General features: G+C 41.6%; 1 protein-coding gene across 1 annotated transcript in view; it reads left to right on the top strand.

The window, feature by feature from the left end:
- Positions 1–14,855, top strand: part of Pdcd6ip (programmed cell death 6 interacting protein) — a 48,147-nt gene extending 33,292 nt beyond the window's left edge. The window contains exons 12-18 of the mRNA XM_055601582.1: positions 85–254; positions 5,623–5,871; positions 7,058–7,192; positions 8,240–8,334; positions 10,045–10,168; positions 10,523–10,707; positions 11,510–14,855. Coding sequence (XP_055457557.1) covers positions 85–254; positions 5,623–5,871; positions 7,058–7,192; positions 8,240–8,334; positions 10,045–10,168; positions 10,523–10,707; positions 11,510–11,684 — 1,133 coding nt within the window. The 3' untranslated portion in view covers positions 11,685–14,855. The remainder of the gene's footprint in view (positions 1–84; positions 255–5,622; positions 5,872–7,057; positions 7,193–8,239; positions 8,335–10,044; positions 10,169–10,522; positions 10,708–11,509) is intronic.
- Positions 14,856–20,177: the final 5,322 nt, after the last annotated feature.

Below are 20,177 nucleotides of genomic sequence, written 5' to 3'. Positions count from 1 at the left end.
AAGGAGCTTGATGCTGAGGACCAGAGTTTTAGAATGTAGTCGGCTTCATCAGCCTGCTGAGTTCCGGAAACTCTTTTTTCCTAGAGGGAGCCAAGTTCAGAGCGGTTTTAGATAAAGCTGTGCAAGCTGATGGACAAGTGAAAGAGAGTTACCAGTCCCATCGTGACACCATTGCACTTCTGTGTAAGCCGGAACCTGAGCTGAATGCCGCCATCCCCTCTGCTAATCCAGCAAAGACCATGCAGGGCAGTGAGGTGAGAAGGTGGACTTGATGTGGGCGGGCCTGGGTTTATGGAACTCTATTCAAGTCACTGTGTACAGTGACTTGCCAGGATCTTACTGTTAACTTTTAAACAGTACAGAAGGAGGGTAGAGGTGTAGCTTCATGTAGAGTACTTGCTTAGCTTTGGGTTTGTTCCCAAGTACCACACACTCATGCACATTCACACCCGGACATATAAACACATGTAGAAGTAAGTAAAGGTTATGTCTAAACTAGTATTACATACATTGTGTGTTATGACAGTATTGATTAACATTTTGCTATACTGCTTGTATGTACAGTTCCATTTGTGCTGGGTACTAAGTTTTAGGTACTCAGGTACTGCGTATGGTAGCAGTGTGTAACTCAGTTTTTATGAAAGAGGGAGGCTTGGAAAGAACAGAAACTTCTCTTGGAGTTAAAAAGATGTATAGCCTTCTAACTATGATTTCTTTGTTTCTGTGACTTTCTTCTGCCTTCCACCATATTCCAATTGGCTGGTTTAAAGGGAAAATTGGCAAGGTATGCATATTAGTTAATGGATAGCCTGGTGATATTTCTAATGCTGACAAGAAAGAGCCTCTGATTAGGGAAGTCCAAAGAAGAGTAAATGCAGGTGTAATGTAGTAGTGTAAGGTAGGGGTGATGTAGCAGGATAGAGCAGCTGCTCCCCGTGCAAAGGAAGGAAGCCTGGACAAGAAGCAGACACTGCTTGAAAAGATGCATTCTCTGGGATAGCAGATTTCTAAAGTTGTTGAGACTGTTCTTTATTTCTCATTGTATAGAATGATTTTATATATTCTAGCAAAACTTACTTTGTTAAGATTTAACTCTGTTAAATACTTTAAAAAATTAGCAAATGAATCATAGAAGGACTTTATCTCAATTTATGGTTCAGTGTGGAACATTAGTCATGTACAAAGATGTCAGTGATACATTACAAGTTTATAAGTAGGAAAAGCATAAGGAGTTGCTGTTTCTACTTCTTTCTCTTTGGATCTTTTTGTTTGTTTTGTCTTGTTTCGATTTGTTATTATTTTATTGTTACTCCTTAGATGCTTGTGTTTCTAAGGAGATACAGGAAAGGGTATGGCTTTGGAAGGATGGAGAGGTAGGGAGGAACTGGCAGGACTTGGAGGAGGAAAAACAGTAATCAGAATATATTGTATGAAAAAAAGGTTTTTAGAAATATTTTTGGACAATTTGTTTTTGATTTTGAGATTTTTCATACATGAGTACAATGTATTTTGATCATATCCACAACTCTGTCCACACTCCACTCCTTCTAGTGTCCCTTCCCCAAATGTTTCTCTCAAGTTTATGTCCTCTTCTCTAGTTATTATCAGTCTAATTAATGTTTCCTGATAGATACACTATGTATAAGACCGAAAATGTGGAGCACACACACAGTAGAATGTTTTCTTTGGTGAAAATATTACTTTCTCATACAACATGTCATACAATATGGTTATAGTTTTCTCCCTCTACTCCTCCCAGTACCTCTTTACCTTCTCTTCCCTCCAGAACCATTCCCTTTCTGTCTCTTATTATAAAAGAACAGGCTTCTAAGAGATAGCAACCAAGCACGACAAAATAAGATATAAGATGAAGTAGAAACTATCATATTGAAGTTAGACATGGCAACATAACAGGAGGAAGAGTCCAAAGAGCAGGTACAAGAGTCAGAGATCCACTGATTCCTACAGTCAGGCGTCTAATAAAAATACTAAGTGAATAGCTTTAATATATATGTAGAGGATCTAATATAGACCTCTGTTGGCCCTGTGTTGTTGCTTCAGTCTCAGTGAGCTTATATGCACCTTGCTCAGTTGATTCTGAGGGTCTTGCTCTACTGGTGTTCTCTATCCCCTTTGGGTCCTACAAACTTTCCACCTCTTCTTCTGAGGGGGGATATTTGGTGGAGACCTCCAATTTAGACTCTCTCCACATAATGTCTGGCTGTGGGTCTCTGCATCTGTTTCCATTTGCTGCCAGAGGAGCCTCTCTGATGATGGTTGGCTGAAGCACTGATTTGTGAATATAGCAGAATATCATTAGCAGTCATTTTTAAAAAACTTACTTTCAGTAGGAGAGAAAAAAAACAAAAGCCAAACATATAGCCATTTGAAACAGTTATTGAATTGATAGTTTTGTAACATATACTTTGTTCAGAAGCCAAAGATGATGGAGATTTTTTTCTGTTACTGTGAAGAATACCCTCTTCCCATCAGTCTGTTTGGGTGTCTAGTATTAGAATATTGACAGTCTGAAGAGTGAATGCTCAGACTGCTGGGAATCTATTCTTGAAGATCCTTCCAGTGGATGCTTGGGGCTACCACATGGGGTTGTGCATTGGAGCCAGAAATCTTGTTTTGGGCCTGCAAGACCTTACCCAGATTCAGATCCCTGAATCTGGCCAGAGGAGTGGGCATCTTCACTTGAAAAACACCTTCTTGGAGGAGTACTGCCTAAAGCTGTGTTCTCTGAATAGCTTCTCTCCTGCTCCCTTTCCTTTTTTAACACAGTGCCTAGTGTAGCTCAGGCTGCCTTCAGGCTTGCTGTGTAGCCAGAGATGACCCTGGACTTCTCTCCTGCCTCTACTTCTTAAGAGCTGGCATTACTGCTGTGTTCACCAGTCAGTGTCCATTGGATTCAGAGTGTTGTCCATGGTACTGAGCTAGTTCTCCGTCATGGCGGAATCTAAGCCACACCCAGGCACTTTCTAAATTGGTAGGCATACCCTTTCATCTTCTTGTTGTTTTGTTTTGTTTATTTTAGATCTGTTTTATTTTATTTTTATGTGCAGGTGTGTTTATCAGTGTGTGGGTGTGTGTGTATAAGTACAGATGCCTCTGGAGCCCAAAGGCATTGGATCTCCTGGAGCTGGAGTTAGAGACAGTTGGGAGCTGTCCTGTGTGAGTCCTGGGAACTGAACTCAAGTCCTATGAAAGAGCAGCAAGTGCTCTTAATTTCTAAATCATCTCTCCAGCTCCCTCTCTTGTTCTTTCAACTGGAGAATGTTTATCAACAAGTACTGAGAAGGCAGGAGTGCTCATCACCATGGATCAGAACAATGTTGTGTACCAGGAGCTGTGCTGAGCACGGTGGCCTTCTTGGAGGGAGAAGCCTCCAGGATAGCTGGTGTTGGGTCCTATTTCTCTGTTCTGTTCTTGCTTCATATTTCCCTTCTCTGAAATAAAGTGACAAAGCCTGACACTATTAGCAAAGTTAGAGTTCCTCATGTCCCTAATGTGTTTGACAATGGTAAGTGCCGTAAAGGGTGCCATAGTCTAAGACCACCCAACAGACAAGCTTAAGGGCCCAGTCTCCCTCGTGTTTTTATATGACATGTAAGTTAAGAATGGTTCCTACAGTCTTAAATGACTATGAAAATAGAGACTGATGAATGCTTTGTGATGTGTGGGCATTATATGAGAGTTCATTTAAGTGTTCACCAATGGTTTGTTGTTGTTGTTGTAGCTTAGGCAACTCATTGATTGATTTGCTCTCTGAGCCTGCTCCTCTGACTCTCATAGACTTTAATACTCCATAGACAGTGTGACCAAACCTAATGCCAAAAATTTCCGTCTCCCTCATCTGGGAAGAAGCACTGGCAGCTTGTGAGAGGTTCTGAGTTTCTGTGCTGTCAGAAGTACACAGTCTGTCTGCAGATAGTGGTCCTCCAATGGTGGGTCTTAGCTTCTTTGCTCTTCTGCAGATTTCCATTCCTCCACAGCTTACATTCATTTTTGGCTGATGAAAAATGAGGATGACATCACTTCTTCTTTCCTGCCTTTTTTCTCATTCTGAATTTTTTTTTTGTTAGCCAGACAGTCTGCAGACTGTTTTAAAACAAACTTAGTCTGTTATCAAATGTGCTAGTAGAAAAAGAATTTATTTTGTGGTGTGCGCGTGCGTGTGCGCGCGTGTGCACGCACAGGTGAGCAGTAGTACATGCTCACATGTGCATGAGCACACACTTGAGTTGGCCAGAGATTGTTACTGGGTTTCTTCCTCCATCATTTCTTCCCATCTTTTGAAACAGGGTCTTGGTAAATTTGAAGCTCAGTGTTTGGCCTGACTATCAGGGCAGTAAGTCCCTGTGTCCCTCCTGCTGTTTCACCTCACCACTTCCTCCCTCACTGGGATGGGGTGGTTACAGGCATGTGCCACTGTTTGCAGCCCTTTTTAAAAAGCATTAGTGCTCAGGTACTAATGTTCATTCATTGAGCCATCTCCTAGTCCTCCCAATATGCAATAGTTTTCTAACACTTTAAACTCACACACATTACTCCACCTTGTTAAATAAAAAATATGGCACATAATTAAAGAGGTAGCTTAAGTTCACTAAATAAATGAGATTTTAATTTCTGATCTGTTTTATATTGTTTTTTTTTTTTTAAATCTATCTGAATGCTTTGATTTCAAAGCCTCTATGTAGTTGAAAATGTGTTCAGTGTTTGCTGAATACATAAAGCTGAGGAGCTAGGTAGCAATGGCTGCATAGTGGGCTCTGCCCTGTGCTGGTATTACAAATCTGAATAACAGAGAATAATGGGAGCATGGTGGGGCTCTGCCCTATACAGGAAATTCTGTTGAAAGCATGGATCACGTTGTTCTTTATAGTGGTTCTGAAACAGGTACTTCTATCTTGCAAATGAGAATATTGAACTTTCCAGGAACTCACCTGCCCTGGTTAAAAAGTCACTAAGTCCACCATGTGGACTATTGGTATTCCAGTGCAGAAATACTGTTTTTTCCTTCTTTTGAAACAGTGGTTCTGGGGATTGAATCCAGGCTCTCATGTATGTTAGGCACGCTGAAAACAATGACATGTATTCATAGCCCGGAAATCTAACTTAACCTTTCCTTTTTTTTTTTCTTTTCCTTTCCTTTCTTCTCCCCTTCCATTTCCTCTTCCTCTTCCTTTCCTTCCTTTCCTCTTCCCTTTTCTTTCCTCTTCTTATTTTTCCTTTTCTATCTCCTTTTCTTTCCTCTTCCTTTTCCTTTCCTTTCCCCCTTTTTCCTTCCTTTCTGACAGGCTCTCTGTATATAGCTTTGGCTGACCTAGAACTTAATATGTAGCCCAGGCTGGCCTTGAACTCATAGTTGTCCACTGCCTCTGCTTCCCAATGCTAGGATTAAAAGCGTGTAATACCAAACTTAGTTTGAAATATTTTTTTGGTTGTAACTGTTTGACTTTGACGGGAACATTTGTTTCCAATACTAAAGTTTTGTGTCTCAAAAATATAAAAAATGTTAAGGACCCAAGAGGTAGTGCTCAGGGATATTATTCCTCAGCCTTGGGCTTTGTTCCCAGGGTTGCCCTTCCACTGACCATGTATGTCTTTACTGTTTAGGTTGTAAATGTCTTAAAATCCTTATTGTCAAATCTTGATGAAATAAAGAAGGAAAGAGAGGGTCTTGAGAATGACCTGAAGTCAGTGAATTTTGACATGACAAGCAAGTTTTTGACAGCTCTGGCCCAGGATGGTGTGATAAATGAGGAGGCTCTTTCTGTCACTGAGCTGGATCGGATCTATGGTGGTCTAACCACTAAAGTCCAAGAGTCTCTGAAGAAACAGGAGGGACTTCTAAAAAATATACAGGTAAATTTATATATTTAATAGGAGGTGTGTGCCAGACCTATGACCGTTGAAGAATTCACAGAGCAGAACATGGTATATCTGTATAGTTTGCAAAAATAAAGGTTCTCTACAGCCCAGGTGGCCTGGAACTCACTGTCACTGTGACACAGGTGGGTCTCAAACTTGCCATCCTTGTGTGTCTCCCTCCTGAGTGCTGTGTTAGGAGCAGCATGCACTCTCAGTGGCTGTATTCACCTGTTGTGTGTAAGGCCCTTGGTTCAGTTCCCAGCACTAGAAACAAAGCCACTTCTCTGTCTAGAGTGCTAGATGCTGTTTAGAAGGCATTGCTACTTCAGGCTCATGTTTTCCTATTCATTTGTAGTGTTTCCTTTTTATTTTTCTTGCCACATGTAAGGAAGATTCAAAATTAGTTGGGATCATTGCTGCCTGCTGAATTGTCTGGCAAATACATAATGGACTTTACTGTGCATTTATTTACACATCAGTTTGGACTAACAAGACTTGAGACTTTGCCTTTTATCAGTGAATGTGCAGAATTCTGTGGTGGTATAAAGTATTCTAAAATAAACAGTTTTTATCTGGGTGCTTTTTGTGTTATTGAATGTTAAAAATTGATTACCATTATTGATTATGTTTTGCTATCCATTGGATTTGTGATATTTTTTTCTTAAGAAAAAAAGTCAAAGCAGTATATTGACACAAAACAAATTTCAGATACTTATAATGGTGCATATCATCAATCACAATGTCCTAATTGGAAGAGATCTGTACATTTGTTGTTATTGTTGTATTTTTGTTTTTTTAGGATGGGCTTAATGGTGTAGCCCTGACAGGCTTGGTGGTTTTAGAGATCTGCTTGCCTCTGCCTCCCTAATGTTGGGATTAAAGGTGTGTGCCACTATACCTAGCCCCAGTACAAAGATTTTGATTGACTGTCAAGATGGTTTAAGGGGATAAAGATGTATGTCAGCAATCCTGATGACCAGAGCCCAATCCCTGGGACCTGTGTAATGGAAGAACCAGCTCCTGAAATTAGTCCTCTGACTTCCAGATGTGTACTGTGGCATAGGAACTCTTCCCCCCCACGTGCATTCAATAAATAAGAAATGAATGAAAACGTAAAAGTATTTTAAGCTGAATTAAATTTATAGTAAATATACATTTTGTTTGTTTTTTTTTCACCAAGGTCTCACACCAAGAATTCTCTAAAATGAAGCAGTCTAACAATGAAGCTAACTTAAGAGAAGAAGTTCTGAAGAACCTGGCAACTGCATATGATAACTTTGTTGAACTTGTGGCTAACTTGAAGGAGGGCACAAAGGTATGCGTGCTTACGTGAGGGACGAGAGCTAATGATTACAGATGGGAAAGGAAAGTGGGATGCTGTTGATTTTACATGTGGATCAAGTATTGTGCTTTTAATTTGGTTTTAGTGCTGTTTGCCTCAGTCAGGCTTGTAGAGCAAGAACTCTCAGTGGAGGCAGCAACATCTTGGCAGAACTTTGAAGAATAAATTTTGTAGAGAAGGGACTAACATATTGCAGATAGCAGGAATTAGAGGTATCAGAAGCCAGTGGCATCTTCTTAAAGGCTGGTTGGACTCATCTGTGATAGAAGTGACACATGGCTTTGATCTTCTGTGCTGGTGGTGTGGTGATGTCAGACTTGGGACCTGCCTGAGTGTCAAAGTGGTTTTCAGATATGTTCCAAGTGCTTTCTTCCCTTTGTACATGAAAGGGTTTAGAATTTTTTTTTTTTTTTTTTTTTTTTGTATTTCAGATTATTTTGCTTTTGAGACAAGTGATTTTTAAATTTTTCAGATGTAAAATTCCTTTTGCTTCTTAACTCCATAATGGGCACTGAGTAAAGTTGATTTGATGAGATGCGGTATTCATCCTCAGCAGGCCTTTGAATGTCAAGCCTTGGAATGGGGACAGTGTGGTGCCATTTATTGGGACTCATGCGTTGTTCAAGCAGATAACGTGAGGAGTTCTCCAGAGAGCCTTGGTGTTATCTGCAGTGGTGCCTGCATTTCTGTAGTTATCATACAGGTGTAGCCCGCATGACAGTAGATTACAGTCGTCATTTAATAGTTGGTTTTTGTTGGACTGGGAACATGTTCCCAGTTATAAAACTTTTAACTTACTGTCATTTAATATTTAGTGCCAGTATTTTGTAAACATGATCGCATTAGTTTTATTTCCTTACCAGTCTTAGAATATGTTTAGTACTACGTTAACTCAGTTGATGGCATGAATGACTTCAGCTTCTAGTTTCAGCATCAGTGATAAATTATTGTTAGATTTTGTTTTTCCCTAGATTAAAATTGCTTTTTAACTTCTTACTTGTATTTGCTCTCTGCTTATAGTTTTACAATGAGCTGACTGAAATCCTGGTCAGGTTCCAGAACAAATGCAGTGACATAGTGTTTGCCCGGAAGACAGAGAGAGACGAGCTCTTGAAGTGAGTTTATTTTGTGCATCAGATTGTACTTACAGCGACTTTCTTGTGTTTGGGGCGAACTGGGTGGTGCTGGTGCAGCAATTGCCTTCTCTTCTGAGTATTTCACAGAGCCATAGGGCATCTTGCTCTGGGATGAAAGAATGAAGAAGAGGAGAAACCCTGAGTGTGGGAGTAGAGCTGGGTATAGATGTGGAAAGGCTCAGGAGTATTAGTCTAGGGAAGACAGGTGAACACTTGAGAAAAAGAAGACAGGTGAACACTTGAGAAAACAACGGTCCTTTCTTTCTGCAGGAGCCATTAAGAAAGCGGGGCCTGTATGTCAGAGGACTGACATAGCAGGTAACCCAGAGAAGTTGACCTATATTCACACAAAGATGCTGTGTTTACGTGAATAAATGAACAGAATTTAGCAAACTTTGACTGACACCTTAAGGGGAGCTATCCATACCTGGCACTAGACTTTTTATTTGTCCTTTGTGCAGGGTAACCCTAATTAAGCATGTATATGTATGTATATGCACACATATATGTACGGACATATACACATACATGTATATGCACTCATATATGGATATACGTCTATATATATTTAGGAAACTTAAGAAATTGTCTGTTTCTGGATGGCTCTTTGGATCACCCATGAATATGTTAATTACTGGAGTACGTAAAGGAAAAGTCTGTGCTAAGGCTTTATTGTATATGTATATACTTTAGATCTTTCCAATCTGATGTTTAGAGTATTAATATTGACTAAAAGCACTACATGTGTTAGCAGTATTTACTTACATTAAGTACCTACATACATCCTTTTCTTTTATAGTGTGTCTAATTTATCTTTCATCTGGGCCCATTTGTGAGGGTGGAGGTGTAGGTGGTGGGTGAGAGGTGGCTGTGATAGGGTGACTAATGGCCACTTCAGGACTAGTGGTCCTACTGCAGATATTGAGTGTGCCCTGGGAGGCTGATGACCATCGTGTCACTGAGTGTGTGGACCTCTGTGAGATATGACACTAGTGACAGGCAACCCTAGGGACAGAGGACCCTAGTGAGAATGACCCTAAGGACAGAGATCCTAGTGACAGATGGTATCAGATGACCCTAGTGACAGATGATCCTAGTGACAGATGACATGAGTGACAGATTATCTCAATGACAGATGACCCTGATGACAGATGACCCAAGTGGCAGGTGACCCTAGTGACATTGTTATATTATCTTTTAACATAAAATAGTTCAGTGCCATATATCTTTAAATAACAGGTCGAAAATTGTTCTACAAATTAACACAATGATTTGCATAATTAGTGCTCATCTTTGTTTTATTCTGTTGTTTGTTTGAGACAGGCTTTCCACTAGATAGCCAGGCTGGCCCCAAACTTGCACCTTTTCTGTGTCTGCATCCCTGGTGCTTGGATTTATTTTGTGTGGACACTGATGTCATACCCTGATTAAAGTGTTAGCCATGTGACTGTGGGTCGGAGTTCTGACAGTTGTGCTACTAGCTCTTTGTTTTGTAATTGACTCTTAGATAGGAAGCAGACTATTTGAGTTGTAACTAAGATGTCTGAGAAAAATCAATCCACCCTCTGTTAGGTTTTAAAAATAGAGTTAGGAGTCATTTTTTGCTTCATATGTGAATTAAAAACAAAAAAAGTGACATCTTAGATTTTTTTTTTCACGGTGTCAGTCTAACACTTTGTCTTTCACAAGGGATCTGCAGCAGAGCATCGCCAGAGAGCCCAGCGCTCCATCCATCCCTCCCCCGGCCTATCAGTCCTCCCCAGCAGGGGGACATGCAACAGCTCCTCCAACTCCAGCTCCAAGAACCATGCCGGTGAGTAGGCCAGGTCCTCTGCTGTGTTCCTGCAGCTGGCCAGCTTTGAAGGCTGAGGTGCAGGGAACTCGTGGTCCCCACCTGTGGCCAGGGTCCAATGTTTGAATGCCTTCAGTGTGTAAACACAGTGATACTCATGAATTCTCACCCCCCAAAATGTTTAGGCTGAGTGAAACAACACCTTTAGAATGTGCTTTCCCCTTGCAAATGGGCTGAACAAACCTAGAGCATGAGATGCAGATTTTGAGGCAGTTGAAGGAGTATTTGGTTGCATATTCAGCCTGCTGCCTTCAGTTCAGCTCCCAGCAGTTTGTGACACATACTTCGTGAATCACTGCTTGCTTTCTCTTCCAGCCTGCTAAGCCCCAGCCTCCAGCCCGGCCCCCACCTCCTGTGCTTCCGGCAAACCGAGTTCCTCCCACTGCTGCTGCCTCCACAGGGGTGGGCACTGCCTCACCAGCGCCACAGCAGACCCCTGGCTCTGCCACCCCTCCGCAGGCTCAGGGACCACCATATCCTACCTATCCAGGATATCCCGGGTAAGATAGTAACACCCTGTGTCACCAAGAATTGACTAATTTGTAGCTGTAATTAGTCTTTAAAGATAGGTTCGTCCCTTCTCTGAACATAACCATGTTGTTAGCTTGCCCAGAAATTAAAAATCGTGTTATAATTACTTATTTGAGTAGCTCAAGAGCTACTCCTAAGTGTCTAGGATTTTTATTTTTATTTTTTTAACATGCATTTATATAAACACATCTTTTTTGGTATGAAATTTACTAAGTATATGTCCCCTGGCTGTCCTTATTTATGTGAAGCAAAGATAATAAGGTGTTCTTTATTATATACTTGTACGTGGAGATATCAGTATCTAATAAACTGAATAGAAATTTAGACAGTTATGTGATGTGTTTGAAGGTTAGCCTTCTTCGTAGAAATCCATTTATCCTTTTGTTCATTTGTTTATTTGTTCTGGGAACTGGACCAGGTTCTTGGGAAGAGCAACCAGTGCTCTTAACCAGTGTGCCATCTCTCTAGTCCTGAATAGGACCATGTCTAGGGAACTAGACTTCCTCATTAAAGTGAACAGTTAGTAGTTGGATTCAACTATTATTTTCTGGGTAGTATTAAAACTGTATGTTCTTTGACTCAGTTAATAGTAGGAATGCTTTTTCTCTATGTATCTTGACACAAGCCCTTTGCATCACTCCTCTTTCCTAGAAGAAGGAAAATAGAGGAGAACGGTTTTTCTTGAAACCTGACTTTAGAGCAGTGACTGTATGATTCACTCTGTGGGGTTTGATGTACCAGCTCAGTGTTTTGTTTTCTTCTCACCATCAGGTATTGCCAAATGCCCATGCCCATGGGCTACAACCCCTACGCATATGGCCAGTACAACATGCCGTACCCACCGGTGTATCACCAGAGCCCTGGACAGGCTCCCTACCCAGGACCCCAGCAGCCCACCTACCCCTTCCCTCAGCCCCCGCAGCAGTCTTACTATCCACAGCAGTAATGCTGCCACATGCTGGTTGGTTCCGATCCCAGGGACAGGACAGCAGCTGCCATCAGTGTTGTAAGCCATGCTCTGGTCACTTGAGCAGACCTTGCTCTACTGGTTACGTGGATGATCTCTCTGTGGCTAAAAGCTGAAGGCTGGGCCCCACCTCCACATTTGATCGCACTCGTGAGATTCGGCTGCTGTTGCAGTATAAATACTAGGTATAATAGCATTTGAAAAAAATTACAGTTTATAAAACATTGAAAATGAGAAATTAAACCTGCAAGTGAAACATTTGAAATTAGCATACTTTATACAATGCGGTTGGGACAAAGATGGCTTAAGTACTGATATTTAAGGAAAAGTTTTCTTTCTCTTTTGGTTTATTGATTTAGTTTAATTTCTATTATGATATTTTGCATAATCAAGGCATTGTAAATCTTATAATTTAAAAATAAATTACTTAAGAACAGTTGTCATTGTTATGTTTTGTCATTGATTCTCATTGCTGTCTTAATTCCTTTCTGGTATTAGCCTCTTATTTTGTATATTCACAGGTTAAATGTATTGTGTTGAAATGCGTGAGCATGCAAGGTAACAGTCAGGTGCAAGGTGGTTGTACGAAAGCCCAAAGCATAGCAGGCGCCACAGTTTATCTTTCATATGCTAGTAAGCGCATTTTGACATTTACGTTCAAAAGTCCTATAATGTGGAAGATACACAATTGTTACCAAAGATTCTTCAAATAAATATAAAATTTAAAAAGTATATATTTAATGTTTTATTGTTAGATTTTCCAAGAAAATGATGCAAATTCTGGTAATAGTTTATTTCCTCCACCCATAATCTAGTTAAAATGAGTAGCTGCCATAGAGTGTCGTCTGATGTGCTAGAATCATGGAGAAAATTTCCTGTGCCTTTTTAGTCTTTGGTTCCATCCATTTTTATCCTGTAATGTTCAATTAGTGCACAGTGTGTTTGAACACATATTAACCCTTCTTCTAAATTTTCTTAGTATTTTTAAATTTTTTTGTGGCTCCTGAAAGCTGAGGTTATTTTGTAATCCAGGGAGCTACAGGACAATTGCTGAGTCTGGAATATGCTCAGTTGCTGTCCAAGCCTCAGTGACAATGAGGACACGCCTTCTGGACCAGGAAGCTGTGCACATGGACATTGTCCCGGGTCTCGGTGGGCTCTGTGTGAGGTTCTTTTCCGGTATGTTGGGTGTATGAACGGGTTTCTAATCTGTGTTTGTTTTCTTAGTTCAATGTTGATTTTTTCTTGCATTATCATCTCATTTAAACGATACTGTCACTCAGTCCACTGTTGCTCTCATTGACAATTTAGGCTGATATTTTAAATGTAAGATGAAGATACGATTGTAAAAGGGAGTAAATTGGTTTAAGTATATGTGTATTTCAAAGCAACTTTTGTTGTATGCAGAAAACACAAAGATGTGCTAATTCAGTATAAATGACTGATTGCCTGGAATATGGACATTGGCTTAAAGTCTGATAGCTAAACCTTGGCAAAACTAACAAACATATCATTGCTTAGCTTCAGTCCTCTGGGTCACTCAGTGTATGCGATGGGTTTATTTGAGTCCTCTGTAAATGCCGTTTAAGTTCTATATTCTTCCCGCTTGAGTATCTTATGCTGACATAAGACATCCCCTGAGTTAGGGACTTCCCAGTCTGCTAGTCTACTCCTTATAAAACAACCACCAAAAGAAAAGAAAAAAAGAAAATAAATGGCCTGAATATTCTCTTGGGGGGAAAGGGATTGGAGGTCTAAAGGAAAGGGTAAATGTATCAGAGAGGCAAAGGGAGGAGGGGTCAGGCCAGCAGCCATCCCCTCACTGCACTGGGCCATTCCTGCAGGGTCACAGAGGATCAGTGTGAGAGGGCTGCCCCTCCCAGGGGCCTCCCAGCTCAGCTCCTTAGGGAGGCCTCCCTCTTGCTGTCTCATGCTGTAAGTTGCTCAGGATGCTCCTCTGGTCTCTGGATCAGCGCCGTTGACCTGCAGTGCTGGTTTGCCTTCCTAAGCTTGTCTAGTTTGACAGGGACTGGTGGAAAACCTCTTCATGTGCCTATTGTCCTTCCTAGAAAACTAGGTGGTGGCCCTCGCCAGCATGGGTTCGCCAGCACACTCTACCCCGTGCTCGGTCTGCTGTGCTCCTCAGAACGCACTGCAGAAGTTACTGTGCATGGCGCTGTTCACTTGGCAGTAGAGGGTTCCACGCTGGCTCACGCATGTTACCCCGTGTCCATAATTAGACTTGCTGTTACCTTCTTAAATGAAGGCAGCTGTCCCCAGGCCATTTATGTTGGCTTCCTAAGTCTGTTATGAAATGGATTATCTGCCAACTGCTGGAGTCAGAGGTGGGAAAAGCCACCCGACTGGGATGTTCTGTCCTCAGAGGTCAATGACTTGACCACTCAGTGTGGTGTCAGGCTCTCAACTAGGGAGCCATTTCTCTGTCCTTGGTCTCTTTCTTAGTTGAGAAAAGCAGTCACATGTCACTGCACAGCAACCAGTCTCTCTGAGACACCCTAGTCCCCACTCCAGCACCCTTGTAATGATGCCCCTCACCCCCAGTGTAAGTGTGGATGTCCCAGTTGTATTCCCACCTTTGTCCCAGCCAGCTAGCTACCTTTCTAGTCAAAACAAATTAATGTTTTTGTTTTCAGTTGAAATTTATAGTTTGCAAACATTCCTTTGTATACATTTCCTAATTGCATGAACAGGATAAAATAGTAAACAGGCCTCAGTTTGCTAGTGGGAATTTTTTAAGTCCCTGTGACTTATCATTTCTAAGACTGACCATTGTTAGTTGATTCCTAGTGTAGAACAGGGCACAAGCTGGACAAAACCTTTGCAAGAAGAGTTAAAATTGCTGGTTTAAATATACAGACTTTAGAACTGAATGGAAGAGCAAAGAAGGAAAATTATATTTTTAACAAAAGAGAATATTCAGGCTTTATTTCTGGTATGAAGTTTATATTTTTAAGAAATATATATATCCTATATTATCACACCGGAGATTTTAGATTTCTTTCTGGTTATAAACATTGCTGGTAGTTGGATTATATTTTTTATTGTATTCATTTCTCTTAGGGGGAAAATTGTAAAGAAACAAAGATTCCAGATGAATGTATCCTAGAAATAAAAGTTGAAAGATTCTTACTTCTGTGGAGTATGAATTCTTATTTAAAGTGTTTCTCTTTCAGCTTCATAGTTTCCATGGTTGGCTTTACAAGTGGCGGGGTGGGAAGGAATGTATAGGATTGCAGAAGGAAGCCTGTTCGTTTTTAATAGCTGCTGTCTCATATTTTGATTGTTATGGGTGAACTGTGTTTTTCATTAATTAGCAATTTGCTCACAGCTCTTTCAGACATGCGTTTTCTTCTACAGACTTTTTTCTAAATTTTGGAATAGGTCAATAAAGTTATTACAGTATTCATTTAATTGGAGAAGGGATAATGAAGTGTGTTCATGTTCCTTTCCCCTCTTTATTAGTGCATGTTAATTTTAATTGTGGCATTTCATACATGTGTATCACGGGCTTTGGTCATGCCCTCCCATTACCGCCTTTTGTGTTTCCTCCAGGAACAAGGCCTGAGAGTCTAGTAGTCACCCTTCTTTCTCCCACTTGGTTTTTTTTTTGTTGTTGTTGTTTTTGTTTTTTTAAATTAGGTTTTGCATATGAGAGAAAACATGAATATTTCTCTTACTTTGCTTGATGATGATCTTTATGTTCGTTTTCTCGTAGATGTTATTCTTTTTGGCAGAATAAAACGTGAATCTGTTGATAAGCATCCATGCTGACTCCATGGCTTGGCTGTTGAGAGTAATGCCACAGTAAACATGGTCCAGGCACCTCTTTTATGTGCTTAGATTTCTCGTGTGTATGCCTAGGAACAGTATGGGAGGATCATACGGATATTCTATTTTTAGTTTCTTGAGGCGTTTTCTTTTCACAGCAGTTGGACATTTACAGAAAATTGAGCAAAGAGAACAGAAGCTTTCTATGTCTCTCCACCCAGTGTCTGTTAACATTTGCATTAGTGTGGTTCATAGACTGTTACGAGTGAACCAACACTCGCACATTAACTAAAGTTCAGAGTTCACATTAGGGTCCACTTTTGTCCTGAAAGATAGTTTAGCCGAAAGCATTACAGCTTCATGCAGAATAGATTTACAGTCTGGCAAGTCTCTGTGTGTCAACTCCTCACCCTCCCTTCTCAACCGCTGGTCTTTACTGTCTTTCTAGTGTTGCCTTTTCCAGAACGCTAAGGGTTGGGGTTGGCACCACATGGTATGTAAGAGCCTAATTCCTTTGTGTCCATTTCCCCCGTGTCTTTCATGGCTCAGCATGGTGTTTGTGGATTTACCTGGGCCAGCCCAGCTACCCACTCCTCTCTTGATGGATGTTGGGCACTTTTAATTCAAGAAACAGAGGAGGAAACATTCTTGTAGACATATGTGTGGCCATACATTTTCAGTAGTATTTGGGTGAAAATCTCAGTGCAGCTTCTGGATGAGACCATAGACTGCTTTGAGAAAAACTCATTTTCCAAAGTCTGTTTACTATTTATCCCACCAGCAATATGTAATAGTTCCCATTTCCCCCATCATTGTCTTTGAGTATCTGTTTCCTGGGTGTTAGTCATTGGAATATGTGTGTGGTATTACGTCATTACTTTGAATTCATAATTCACTGAGGATGCTGGTCGTCCTCTCATTGTTAATATAGCAATGTTTTAGGAAACTATCCATTTTAAAAAAGATGATTTTGTGTTTTTGTGTGTGAATGTTTTGCCTACATGTATATATGTGCCCCGCATGTGTGCCCATTGTACCTGGAGGCCAGAGGAAGGCTTCATATCTGGAGCTGGAGTTAAAGGCTCTGAGCCATGGTGTAGGCCCTGGGAATTGAACTCCAGTCCTGTGCAAGAGCAGCTGGTGCTCTTAACTGCAGAGCCACCTGTTTGTCCCTGGTCTTACTTTTTCTTTTTTAAAAGGTAAGTTATTTTACGCTGAGTTTTAAGGATTCTGTGTATAATTTGGATATAGTTTTATCAGATGTATTTTGTATCCCCCCCAATTTGGTAACTTGCTTTATTCTTTTGTTAACCTTCAAATTTCAAATATTTTATTTTAAAATGAGTATATTATAATAGTACACAATATAGATAGCAAAGTTAAACATTTTTAAACTTTATTATAAAAAACCTTGGAAATAAAAACATCACCAAGCTTCATTATGGATCTTTGCCCTCTCCCCCGTCATGCTTTTATCAAAAAGTCAAATCCAGAGTCACCCGGATTTCCTCTTCCTATACCCTAGGAGTTTATAGGCTAGCGTTTTACATTTAAATCATCACTGACAGTTGAAACACAGTTTTTTGCCAAATGAAGAATTCCAGGCTGGGGTTGTCTCTTTTCAACATGAAATATCTCACTGCATTCTCTCCTTGCCTGAACAGTTGTGTAAAGAGTTCCAGTGAATTCGTGTTGAAGCGTGGGTAAAATGAGCTCACCTCTGACTTTGAAGATCTCCTGGGTTTTCTACAGTCTGAGTACAATTTACTGAGGTGTAGGCCTTCACAGTTCTCTGAGTTCCTCATCTGTGTTCCTGTCTTTGCAGAACTTTCCAGTGTACTGCCCTGGCAGAGAAAGGGTTTTGTGTAATTATTTAGCCCAGGCTGGCCTTGAACTCCTGATCTTCTTGCTCAGTGCTGATCCCCTTCTCCAGTGTTGGAACTTCACATGACTGCACATGCTATTTCTTCTGCTCTTTTCTCTTTCTTGACTTGGTGCTCTCACTATGTCTGTGGTCTCAGCTACCTCAGTCTGTAGATATTCTGTTCCAGTTCTTCATTCTTTTTTCTTTTTTCATTCCCACTTGGGAAATTTCTGATGTATTTTCAAGGTTGCCAAGTTTGTTTAGGGTGCATCCCACCCTCAGTCTGTGTTCAGTCTACTTGTGTGTGTGTTTCCTTTGGGTGGTGCTAGGAGTTGAACCCTGGGTCTCAGTATTCCACCACTGAGCTGTATTTCTCAGCCCAGGTTTCCGTCTTCTGGAGAGCCCACCCAAGGTCTCTCCATCTCTCTTATATGGCTCTTGGTTTCCAGCCTTTCCTTTTGTATTCGCAGGATTCCAATCTGTGTACAATCTGTGTACATTCTTGCACAATGTCCATTTTTTTTTCCTACCAGAACTCTCAGCATCGTAATTACTTATTTAAAATTAGTGGTGATAGCATTCCCTAATCCGTGCCATGTATGGGTCTGTCTAGTGCTCCCTTTGGAGGATGGGGTGCTTGGATAGAAGGATCTGGAATCAGACTGGTCCTCTATAAGGTCCACTCTGATAGAGCCGAATGCCTGGGCAGCCAGTGTCCCTTCCCTCTTGCTGGATGCACGAAGAAACTTTTTATCAAATAGATCCTGAAAGTAGATGTCATGAAAGTGGTGTGTGTGTGTAGGGGGCTAGGACTGAGCAGCAAGAAGCTTTACTCTTAGGTCAGCCCACCCCAGGCTTTCAGCAGTTTATTCATGATTTGTTTCCCTTCTTGATCCTGCCTCCCAGGGCATAGGCTCACAATAAGCGGTATCTGTATACCCTTCGTGCACTTCTATGACTATCTGTTGCCCAGGGAGCTCAGTTCTCTGATGGAGCTACAAAGAGTTATTGGCTTTCAGTTTGCCTCTCTTGTTCCTTGTAAGAATGAAGCGACCTTTTGCTGGAGAGACAGCTCAGTGGTTAAGAGCGTGTACTCCTCTTGCAGAGACCTGGGTTCAGTTCCTGACACCCACAGGATGGCTCTTAACGGCTGGCTGTAACTCCGGTTCCAGGGGAATCTGCTGCCCTCTGGCTGGCCTTTGTGGGAACTGTACACATGTAATACACTTGCATATACATAGGGAAAAAGCTTACACATAAAAATAAAAACACAAAAGCAGTGACAAACTTTTAAGCTCTTTACATTTCAGCGTGGAGCTTAAAAGTCTAGACACATTTTTTTTCTTTTCTTAGAATGATTTTATATGTTTTTGGTGTGTCAGTGTGGCTTAATGTAGGTGAATGTGTGTCTCAGTCAGGGCCACCAGTGCTGTGATGTAACACCACGACCAAAGCAACTTGGGGAGAGGGTGTGTCTGGCTTATGCTTCTCTACATCACTGCCCATCACTGAAGGAAGTCAGGACAGGACTCAAGCAGGGCAGGAACCTGGAGGCGGGAGCTGATGCAGAGGCTGTGGAAGGGTGCGGCTCGCTGGCTCGCCCCACATGGCTTGCTCAGCCTGCTTTCTAATAGAACCCAGGACCACCAGCCCAGGGATGGCAGCACCCACAATGGACTGGGCTCTCCCATCAATCTCTAATGCCTTACCGGCCTGCCTACAGCATGATCTTATGGAGGCGTTTTCTCAGTTGAGGTTCTCTTCTCTCAGATAGATGATTATAGCTTGTGTCAAGTTGACACAAAACTAGCCAGCACAATGGTAGTCGAGTACACTTCTCTTGTGCTTTTGTGCAGGTCAGAGGTCAATGCTGGGCATTTCCCTCTCTTGTTCTCTATTTTATTTATTATTTTTTAAAATTTATTTTTGTTTTATATGCACGGGTGTCTTATCCATATGTAAGTCTGTGCACCGTGTGCCTGCAGTACCTGAGAGGGCTGGAAGACCGTGTCAGATTTCCTGGGACTGGACTTACAGATGGCTGTGGGCCCCCACGTGCCTGCTGGGAATCAAACCTGGATCTTCTGGAAGAGAAGCCAGTGCTCTTAACCACTGAGCCATCTCTCCAGCCCCTCCAATACATTTTCAAATGTGGCTGTGGCATCATGTGGTCTGAGACAGTCGCTACTGACCTTGAATTTTCTTCATTGCCAGTGGCTGCTTTGTTTAATCAATACCACAGCAGCCACTGTGCTTCACGTAATAGCTACTTGCATGGTGACTGTGGTGAGTCTTCATTCCTGGAACCCTACGAAGGTGGTGACACTTCACAGCTGTAGTCTAAACAGAGGGTGTGGCTCAGCTGAGAGGTTGAGCAGCTTCTCAAGGTTATGCTGCTGAGAAGCTGAGCTGGGCTCAGGTGGCTTTCGGCCTCCGGTGATGCTGTCGCTGTGCCTATACTAACAGGTAGCCTGAGCTCTGTGGGCTCTCGGCATGCTTTGAGCACACTAGTCCAGGTTCCTTAATATCTACCTCATCAGTCACTTTCAACGTCTCCATCCACTTTGTGGGAGTGGTGAATCATGTCCCTGAAGATAGTGTCAGGGGCTGGGACATGGTAGAGCTGGGCTTTCCATATGATTAAATGTTCAAGTTGCTAAAATTTTCTTGGAGTTTGTTTATAGGAGGGCTTTTGCTCTCATCTGTCTGTCCATCCATCCATCCATCCATCCATCCATCCATCCATCCATCCATGTTTTCTCTTCCCTAATCATTCAAAATTAGGGGATGTAGATCAGTTGGTAGAGTCCTGGCCTAGT

This window comes from Psammomys obesus, unplaced genomic scaffold (genome assembly GCF_907164565.1).
Source record: "Psammomys obesus unplaced genomic scaffold, mPsaObe1.curated_primary_1811, whole genome shotgun sequence".
NCBI classification, from domain to species: Eukaryota; Metazoa; Chordata; class Mammalia; order Rodentia; family Muridae; genus Psammomys; species Psammomys obesus.
The sequence above is the reverse complement of the archived record's forward strand: the minus strand, read 5'-3'. Positions and strand labels throughout refer to the sequence as shown.